The sequence below is a fragment of the Perissodus microlepis genome, chromosome 4 (genome assembly GCF_051167445.1).
Source record: "Perissodus microlepis isolate ML-2025 ecotype Zambia chromosome 4, ASM5116744v1, whole genome shotgun sequence".
NCBI classification, from domain to species: Eukaryota; Metazoa; Chordata; class Actinopteri; order Cichliformes; family Cichlidae; genus Perissodus; species Perissodus microlepis.
Window position 1 is genome coordinate 27,982,334 of NC_140464.1, and position 9,765 is coordinate 27,992,098.

A 9,765-nucleotide genomic window follows, 5' to 3' on the forward strand; every position below is an offset into this window, starting at 1 on the left:
TCCCTTTAGAAATGTTTTTTGCTCTTTTATGCTCTATAAAATAGTTTTTCTTTTTCAATCACTCATCTTAGCAGTAGGATTTACATGAAAAGAGAAACAAATTAAGTTTGAGTGAAAATGTAAATTTTTTGCACTCTCTGGTCAACTGACTCAGTGACTCAAATGACTCAAAAAAAAAAAACGATTCACTTTGGTGAGTGACTCATTCAAACTCAGTAAAAATTTACCATCACTAATATATATATACAGAGATGTGAAGAATATAGATAGATAGATAGATTCTTCACATCTCTGTAATAAATAACTTTACTGTGTCACTGATTACTCTGCAAAGGAAAGTTAGTCAACATCCAACGACACGTGTTATAAACGGGGAAGCTATCCATAGAAGCCAAAACATTTTTGTATCGCTCTGCAAAGTCTAAGGGCATTGGCTCATTTTCGAAGCCCGGCTGAAGCGGATATGAGAGGAACTGCAGCTTTTAGCGTCACCACATTACATTCATTTTTTTATCTCCTGGGGGTTGCCACCTGTGGTTCTGATAGTAGTTCTGATCTGATAGTTTAGGCTGCATCAAAATGTTACTTAATCCACTATCGTACTGTTCTGAACAAACGGTTTAAAAGAAAGACAAGCTGTTATTTCAACTCCCATGCCTTGTTATAACGTTACCTACTGACGTAACATCCGGTGGTGCTGTTGGCGGGCAGAAGGTGGTTGTGCGGATTGTTAGCATCGGGGCAGAGGCTATTGTGTGACTCATTAAGAAAGCACGTTGCAAACATCGTTCTCGAGCACGCTGCAAAGCCAGCTCATATTCTTGTGTCGCCACTGCCGTACATCCAGTTTCTTTACTCGTCTGTTGGATACGGCTAAATCTCCCTCGGGCCTGCCATTAACCCATAGAAGCGCCGCGAAGCTTTCTTTTCAAAGGTAAGGCTCGTGTTCGTTAGCATTTTGAGGCAAAACGCGCCAGCGATCTGCCTCCTGCCCTTCACTTGCAGGAGGCAGATAGCCTGGCTAGTCTCCGTGCTCATGTTGTGAACTTTACATTTCTGGCGAGTCCAGTTCAAGTAAACCCAACTAGTCTGGAAATTATATTAGCATTCGTCCATTCTTAAGCTAGTGCTGCGCAAGGAGCTCACGTCATGTGCATGCATAAGGGACAAACTGCGAGCCACACTCGTTGTCTTTGACACTTGAAAATAGATTTGAAACACTGGTATTGTTGTATGTATGATTACAAATTCATCATTGAATTTGTGTGTACAGGTTGTCGCAGTTTGCGTTTGCAGGTGGTAGCATGCTGCAAACTGCATTCATGGTGATACAGGCAACATGGAGGCGGGCGCTTTTCTTCGCTACCAAACCACCATACTCGAGAAATTTAAACGGCGTATCATTAAGGATTTCGCGCTAGAAATTTGCTGCCGACTGAGGCTCATCTCATATCATTAGTCTTTTAAAGAGTGAATAGGAAAAACGTATTCGTTGACACGCAGTGTGGTCATCGGCGTTTTACCGCCTCGGTGCATTCATCTTTGATGCTCGAAATCGCAGGGAAAGTTTAGCCTGCAGTATAGGCGAACAACCATTTGTTGCTTCATCTGGAACCCCTGTATGCCATTTAACAGTGATTTGGTCAAGACATTAAGCCATCAGCACCGTCCTCTCTTCCTGGCTAGTATTTACTGTATTATCCTATTTAGTATTCTCCTATTTGCCTATGTTGATTCCACGAAATTGGCCAACTAACACTCTCCAAACTTTATACCGTTTTCATAATTTGCATAATTCTTACGATCCCCCACTTTCTGTGTGCACATTGTGGAAGCAAGAATACTGGCGAAGTTCTGAGAACCCAGTTTTTAGTTTTATTTTGTTTTAGGAGTTTTTGTTTGTTTGTTTTGCTTCAATGCATGCATTCAGAGCAGAACAATCCTTAAATGATCATGAACTAGGGTTAGGGGAGCTATACTTTAAACAGAAACATGTCAATGCACAAACAGGGCTAAGTAACATTTGAAAAGCTGGATGGAAACCTGCAGATGCAGTTAGTAGTGTTCCAGCTTATGGTACTGTCTGAGAATGCTGTCAATGTAGAAAGAAAAAAAAAGACTGAGTGATTGTCTGCAGTTTGGAAATGGACCAGTTCCGAAAAGTCCTGTAGCTGGTCATGTTTTAATGACCTGGGTGCTTGGAGGAATTTGTTTCTTGAGGGGGCTGGGATGAGAAGAAAAGAGAGGGGATCACATTCCTAACAAAGACTGTTTTCACCATTTGAGTTCACCTGTGAAGCAAACTGGCTGAAAGAGACCTTGACTATTTTTTTTCCCTTTACCATCAGTAAGGTTTAAAGGAGAATGATCTAAATGTCTTTTAGATAAGACATTTAGATGCAGGTAACCTCAACCTTTTAAACAGTACATTTGAATAATGAATGAAACTAGCACCACTGACCAGCAATGGGTCATGTGGTTAATTTTTATGATTGTTAATGTGCAAATTGTTTAAGGTTGGAGAAACCTGCAGAATCAACTTCTTGGGATTTCCTTGCCTGGACGATTGAGCATGCATCAAGACAGTATGCAACATATAAGTGTAATCTATTGACCTGTAGAACGAGTTGTGGGGAAAAATAATTTGGTAGTGTAGAAGGATCATGCTTTTTAACTGAGAATCATCTGCATGAACATTTGTTTTACCTGGAGACAGCCCTCTCACGCAAATTCTAAATGTTCAGTCTCTGCTAAACACATAGACCCACCTTTGTCATCTACAGGCTGACCAATTGCTGCTGATCAGATATGCGCTGTCAACATTTCATAGTTTTTGATCAAGGAGATAATGCAGACCACAAAGTAATATTGTGATGTCTTTTAATTGCAATAATACTTTTAACTTTCTAACCAGTTCATTATAACCTGTGCACTTTTCCTACTGGGACCTTCAGAGGTTATCTTATCAGACGTCAAGCTGGCGACCCAAGCAGGAAAGAAGCCCAAGAAGGCAGAGGAGGAGGAGCAGCCTGCAGCAGCTCCACCACCAGCTGCAGGAGCAGCAGCAGCCCCTGTAGCAGGAGCAGCTGAGGAAGAGGAAGAAGAGGAGTATGTGGTGGAAAAGGTTTTGGACCGCCGAGTGGTGAAGGGCAAAGTGGAGTTTCTGCTCAAATGGAAGGGCTTCTCAGAGTGAGTGCAAATGTATCTTTCATATTTTAGTTAGATTCTTTATTCTGACACATCTTTATCAAATGTAGTGACTAGTTTTGTTTAACTGTGTTCAATTGCAAAGTGAACTTTACAAAACTTTAACTTTTTAAAATTAAATGTCTGAGGTTTTGTTTTTTTAGCTTAACCAAATTTCAGCTTTTTTTGTAGCTTTTATATTTGTCATGGTGATGTGCTCATTGAACAAGGCAATGGACTGAAAAATGTAAAAGAACTAGGGAACACAATTAGGAATTTTAGATTAAAGATTGATTTAATTTGAGCTAGAATATCTGCAAATCACATCTTTCCATCTGCACTCATGTTATCTAGTGAGGACAATACATGGGAGCCAGAGGAAAACTTGGACTGCCCCGACCTTATTGCTGAGTACATGCAGAAACACAAAGAGAAGGAAGAGAAAAAGAAGGAGAGCAAACGGAAAGCAGCCAGTGAAACCTCGGGAGATGGAGAAGAGCGAGGAAGCAAAAGAAAGAAGGAGGAGGTGAGAACCTCAGTAAAGAATCTGAGCAGTCAAGCTCCCCCCCCCGCAAAAGTTGTTTGTGTTGTAAATCTCCCCACAGTTGCTTTAACCCTCCTGTTATGTCGGGGTCAAACTGACCCATTTTTAAAATCTTTTAAAAAAAAAAAAAAAGTTAAAAGGGTTTTTTGAGTATGGAACTTCTTGTACTTGGCTTAATGAGGGTAATCAACAAATAAAATAAAAATGGTTCATTTACGTATGTGCACCCCTAAGGCCCATTAGGCCCTAATGTCACAGTGGATGAAAGGCTAGTGGCATTTCGAGCTCGCTGCCCATTCAGGCAATATATGCCTACCAAACCAGCCAAATATGGCATAAAAATCTGGGCAGCATGTGATGCAAACACTAGCTATGCATTGAACATGCATGCTGGAAAGCTGGGTGGAGGAGTCCCAGAGAAGAATCGGGGCACAAGGTCTCAGGGAGCACAGCATAACAATTTGTGACAGTTTTTTCACAAGCTACAACTTGGGTCAGGAGCTTCTAAAGAGAAAGACTACAGTGCCACCTAAGGGGGGGTGGACAACTTGGACAAAGTCACAGTGTCCTACAGGACCAAGCGAATGACTGCACGCTGACCACTGGTCATCTTTTACAACATGATTGATTGTCCGCCTATGACGCATTTGTCCTTTGAACGGAGATCTTTCCTGAGTGGGACATGTCAAAGCTGTACAAGAGGCGCATCTTTCTTGAGGAGCTGGGGAAGGCACTTGTGGTACCGCATATACAATGGAGGCAGCACATGCCAAGGACCCCACCTGCTGCAGCTACAGTGAGGGAGAGGGCTTCACCCATTACACCAGTGCTGGTAAGTGTGTGTCTGTGAGAGTATGTTGTGTGTGTCTTGAGATGAGCAAAAAACGGAGTAATCATCATCCTCTTCTTTCTAGATTGCTGCTGGTGGGAAGAAGCAGAGATGCCAGTTCTGCAAGCCATCTGATGATGTCAAGACAAGACCTCTGTAAAAAGTGCAAAATTCATTTGCACAAAACATTCAGTGATGACATGTCCCTCATGCGCTGTGTAGACACATGCACCTGTTTCAGTTCCACCTATTAATTTTTGTGTATTTCTAGTTCTAAACATTGCATAGTGTTACTGTCACAACATTGACGGCCTGTCACTAGTGTACTGTGGCGACTCAGACACACACACACTGTCTTCATATTGCTAATCTCGTATTTTGATCCTTTCTAGATCTAAAACAGTGCTTAAATAAAGTTTACTTTCACTACAAATCCTTTCGAGTCATTAGTCTTGATTTTAAGTCAGCGGGTCAATTTAACCCAGAAGACATGTCACATGTTACTTTTTCTGCATCACTGCATAAAAAGGAGAAAAATAGAAATTGTAAAATAACTTTTTAAAATAATCAATTTCATGTAAAACTATTGATATATGTTGGTCTTTCCAACATACATTAAGTTTTAAAATGTGTTTTTTATGAAAAACGAGTGAATTATCCTAATTGAACCATGATCTGTGAGGGGTATACACCATTACACCAAATATTGATTGAAATGGTTAGTAATGGAGTTAATGAGATATAATCAATGTTTATTGGGAATTTTTTGTTTTCTGAGACTTTTGGATAAGTAAACATGCCCCAAACATCATTGGTAATCCTGAGAAACAGTTGCTTTAATGTCTATGGAGTGATGTCCCCTGCCTGCTTGTTTTCCTTACCTTTTGTCAAATGCCTTCCTGTGTCTAGGGTGAGAAGGCCAGAGGTTTTGGCAGAGGACTGCAGCCTGAGAGGATTATTGGAGCGACAGACTCGAGTGGAGAGCTGATGTTCCTTATGAAGTGGTAAGTTTTCATTGTCACAAACGTATCATAATGAATCCCAGTTATTTCTCCGCTCTGTCTTTTGGAAGTTAGAAGTTATCCAAATTCAGCGAAAGGTCTTATAAATTCATAGATGCAAGTTATTTTTTCCTCTCACTCTGGATTCCAGAGTTTATTGTACTGTGTAACTGAGCACTTTATTAGGGAAACTGAGTTTTAATCAATTTAACTCAAAGAGCTTTTGGTAAAGCTCTTCTATGGGTTTTTTGTTACTCAAGGTTATTCATTTTACATTTTTGTTAATGATTAGAAAAGTGATTATTTGTTTGGAAATTCCAGGAAGTACAAATAAGCCTGCAGACTGAGAGGGAAGTGTTGTAAGGTCTAAGATATATTGGGTCCTGATCATTCAGAACTGTTTAATGATTTTAGATTAAGAGAAGGATTTTAAGTGACAATATCCCATCTAGGTTATCTGTGTCTGGTTGGACTGGGTTGTTCCTGAGATTTTACAGCCAAATAAAATCATTTTGTTTTGCATGGATATGGACATTTACAAGAAAAGATCTGGCATTTTTGTCAATATTTAAGAAGTGTCTGTAGTGTAACCACATCTACAGAATAATATACAATGTATTTTGAGCACAGCACGCATGTACGCACCAGCTGTCAGAATATAGCTGAACAGGTGGGCCTATTAAAAAGGCCAGTGAGTCCATTGGCTATGGCTTCAAAATAAAAAGTTTGGTTCTTGACATTAATGAGATTTCTCTCTTCAATAAAACTCAACAGGAAAAACTCAGATGAGGCTGACCTTGTGCCAGCTAAGGAAGCAAACGTCAAATGTCCACAGGTGGTCATCTCTTTCTATGAGGAACGCCTCACATGGCACTCCTACCCCACAGAAGAAGAGGAGAAGAAAGAGGAAGACAAAAAAGACTAGATTTTTTTGGGGGGTGCAAAGAAAAAAGGGAGGTGCAGGGCAGGAAATCAACTGTGCCCTGGTGAGGTGTCATCCAGGTTGGTCAACTCTAGCAGCAACTTTGGCAGCAAAAGCAATGAAAAATATCTGCCAATGTGGCTGACAGAGGGGGAATAAGAATTGTTTTCCTGCCCTGCAAGGATTTCTCAAAAGATGGTCCCACCTGTATCTTGGCTGAAAAGTTTTTAATTATTTATTTTTACCATCTTTTTTTTTTAATTTTTTTATTTTTTTAAAACAAGTATGCTGATACTTCCTCCCTTAACCCCCACTATGTTTAACAATATTCAACTGAAAACAGTGGAAATTATGAAATTTTCTCCTACACTTAGTGAAAAGTGGCAGCTAGCTGTCAGCTTACCTCTTTGCCTTGAAGCAAGCTCAAAGTTTGGCTGTGATTTGTAAGTTTTTCTCCTCCAGTCACTGTTCCTTATTTTAGATATGTGTTTGAAGAGGGGGGAAAAAAAGGTTGTAAAAGAAGATCGCAAATTGTGACAGACAGGACAAAGTTTACTTCCTGCTTTGTCAGGATACAAAGGTGGGAAATTCTTTTGAATGGGGATGAAGTGAGGAGTGAAAGAATGGACAAACAATTTGTCCTTTCAGTATCTGTTCTTTGTGCCACCCATTTTCTCATTATTGTTGATGTGGTCATTTTAATCTCATGCATCATTGACTGTTCATAGTGACAGGTTAGAGACTACATGAGGGGCCTTAATCATCCTACCAGCCAGCGTGGCAACTACGGATGTCACAGTACAAGTGGACCAGGGAAATTCCACTATTCTGAGATGTGGATTTAATACCAGTCAATGTATTTTCACCAAAAAAATGCAGTATAGTTGGACATTTTGACACTCAACTACTATGACAGTAGCTTGATGTTATAAGCTATGTGTTGGGATAAACAGGCTCTTGTTAGCCGCTAGTTTACAGACATTTCAAGTGGTAAAGGTTGTGTTAAATGTGGAGAGTGGAGTATGTTACCTGCTGTTAGTCGCTGGTTTTGAGTCCCAAACTGCAGCCAGTATTACCATGTTATACTTGGTTGTTTGGTTACCTAGTACTGTCTGGTGTGGTTATTATTTTAAACGAGCTGCTTGTGGACATTGTATGCAGTGTTTCCTGAAAGTTACTCTCTCCACTCTGTCTGTACTCAAAACTATTTTAGTGATACTAAAGCCCCTTTCAGATACATTCTGTCAAAGTTGTTACATTGTTACTAAAACATGGGTCACTGTTACATGCTCATACATACAGTGTCCAAGAGCCTTGTGTCTTGTATGCTAAGACTTCATGTTTTTTGACAATGTGCATAGACTTGAAGTGCTGCCAGGGTTGGAACGTGTAACCTTTGCTGCGCACACTTGGTGAGTCGGATCTTTCTTCTGAATTTGTAAAAGGCGAAAGAGACTGAGACATGGGGGGGCATTTTGGTCCCATCTATTCATGTGATCTTCAGACCTGTGCCCTGTTAGTCTCAGTCTGGTAATAGATAGGATTTTTTTTTCAGGAAAAAAGTGCATGTCTGGAAGGGGCCTAAGTTGAAAAAACTCACATCTTGAGCTGTCCTAAGAAGCTGTTCTGATTGGGCAAAACATTCAAGTGAACTAAGTCCACTGAAGGTCAGCTGCTTCTGTAGTCTTGGAAAGAACAGGAAAACGGCCATATGAACTGCTGAACTATAAAGGCAGCTTGTTAAGTTTGCTGCCACTTTGGCTGGTAGGTGGCGGTGTCTTCTGACTCAATAACAAACAAGTGGGTTTCACTGCTGTCGCAGATGGCTGAAAGTTTGTCAAATGATCTTTATTTCCACTCCCTTGTTTTTAAATCTTCACACACATTTACCTGTGTTTTGTAGGCTGTATTATTTGAGCTTGCACTGCCCGGGCAACACTTAACATACAGTATTCTTTCACATTCTTTGCTTGACACTTATTTTGGTGAATAAATTAGGATGTATCTTTAAAACTTTAGCATGCTGAGCAGAATCAGTTTAAAAATACTTGTCAAGTGTTCTGTGTTGAATGTAGCCCGGTTGTGTACATGTATGTATACTGTATTAAAGTTAGAACAGTAGCTGGCATATCTGGGTAAGCTGGTTCAAAACGGTTCATACTTCAGGTGGCGTTTTTCTGTGCCTGTTTTGTTTTTCGCTCCTTTTATTAGCCTTAGCCCTGACTGTCACATATGGAAGGCGTACAAGAGTACTTCATGCATACACAGACTGGGTAAAGGTTGCAACAGTTTCTTGCCTTTTAAATCAAACACAAGAGGCTAAACTAGTCTGGTTTAAGTTTTTACTGTGAAGTCCTGACACGTCCTGCATCCTGACTACTTCACCACTGACTGGAAGGAACTGAACTATCTGCACCCAGGTCTGCTACTTAGCTTTTCTCATCTTGTCTCAAACTTTTGTTGTTGTGTTTTTGTTTGTTTTTAGTGGATTAGCTTGTGTTGTCTTGTTGCATGTTCATTTTCCTTTGCTATGTTGGCATCATGGCTGATCTACTTTTAACTGTTTTGAAAAATAAAAGGTTTTTGTTTTCTAATTATTTTGGGCTTTGGACTCTCAATTACTTTTATTTTAAAGGTGCACACAAAGATGTATTACTCTGACCAGAAAAACTGCAAAAGCAGAATCTCAATACAGTTACCAACCAAGACACTTAAAATGTGTTCTTTTCTAGTAGCCACTTTTCTCAGTATTAGCAGATGCAGAATAAGAAAAGCAGTGGAGATGCTGAAATAAATATCCTGAGTTGTTAAGTGCAGATTAAGATTCTAGATTCTGTATAATCTAAGCTAGGGATGTGTCTGTCTACCATAACAAAACAAAAAGGTTAAAAAAAAAAAAAAAAAAAAAAGCCTTTCAGGCAGGGTGTAGGCTAAAGCAACAGCTTATCTGCACCTAGCCTTGAACGCCTAAATACAGAGTTTAACCAACCACATTTGTTGAACTACTTCTAATGGCCGAATACTCAGGGGTTGCCACAATAGATCTTCTACCTCCATCTCACCCTAGCCGTAGCATCCTATGTCGATGTAGCATCTGCATGTCCTCCTTCAATACATATTAAACCTTCTGTGTGGTTTTCCTCTGTCTTCTGTCTGGCAGCTTCATATTCAACATAATTTGTTGAATATATTCACTATTCCTTTTCTACATGTGTCCAAGCCACTCAACCCTCTGACATACTCAATTCTAATCCTGTCCATCCGGGTATCTAACAATGAAAAC

The 9,765-nt window shown here is 40.0% G+C and overlaps 1 protein-coding gene and 1 long non-coding RNA gene across 2 annotated transcripts; both read left to right on the forward strand.

Moving 5' to 3' along the window:
• The first annotated feature begins 441 nt into the window (after nucleotides 1–441).
• LOC146389164 (uncharacterized) lies at nucleotides 442–3,009 on the forward strand. Its single transcript, XR_014800128.1, has 2 exons — nucleotides 442–934; nucleotides 2,955–3,009. It is a non-coding gene; the product is annotated as an uncharacterized LOC146389164 (long non-coding RNA).
• A 70-nt stretch (nucleotides 3,010–3,079) lies between these two features.
• On the forward strand, nucleotides 3,080–9,079 carry cbx1a (chromobox homolog 1a (HP1 beta homolog Drosophila)). The gene is made up of 4 exons (XM_084926875.1): nucleotides 3,080–3,189; nucleotides 3,541–3,712; nucleotides 5,469–5,563; nucleotides 6,335–9,079. The coding sequence occupies exons 2-4, from the start codon at nucleotides 3,602–3,604 to the stop codon at nucleotides 6,483–6,485; spliced, it is 357 nt and encodes a 118-aa protein (XP_084783001.1). The 5' UTR covers nucleotides 3,080–3,189; nucleotides 3,541–3,601; the 3' UTR covers nucleotides 6,486–9,079.
• The last annotated feature ends 686 nt before the right edge of the window (nucleotides 9,080–9,765 follow it).

Coding starts and splice junctions, on each gene's coding strand:
- cbx1a (XM_084926875.1), top strand. CDS start 3,602: ATGCAGAAACACAAAGAGAAGGAAGAGAAAAAGAAGGAGAGCAAACGG. Junction 3,713..5,468: donor GCAAAAGAAAGAAGGAGGAG/GTGAGAACCTCA, acceptor TCCTGTGTCTAG/GGTGAGAAGGCCAGAGGTTT. Junction 5,564..6,334: donor CTGATGTTCCTTATGAAGTG/GTAAGTTTTCAT, acceptor AAAACTCAACAG/GAAAAACTCAGATGAGGCTG.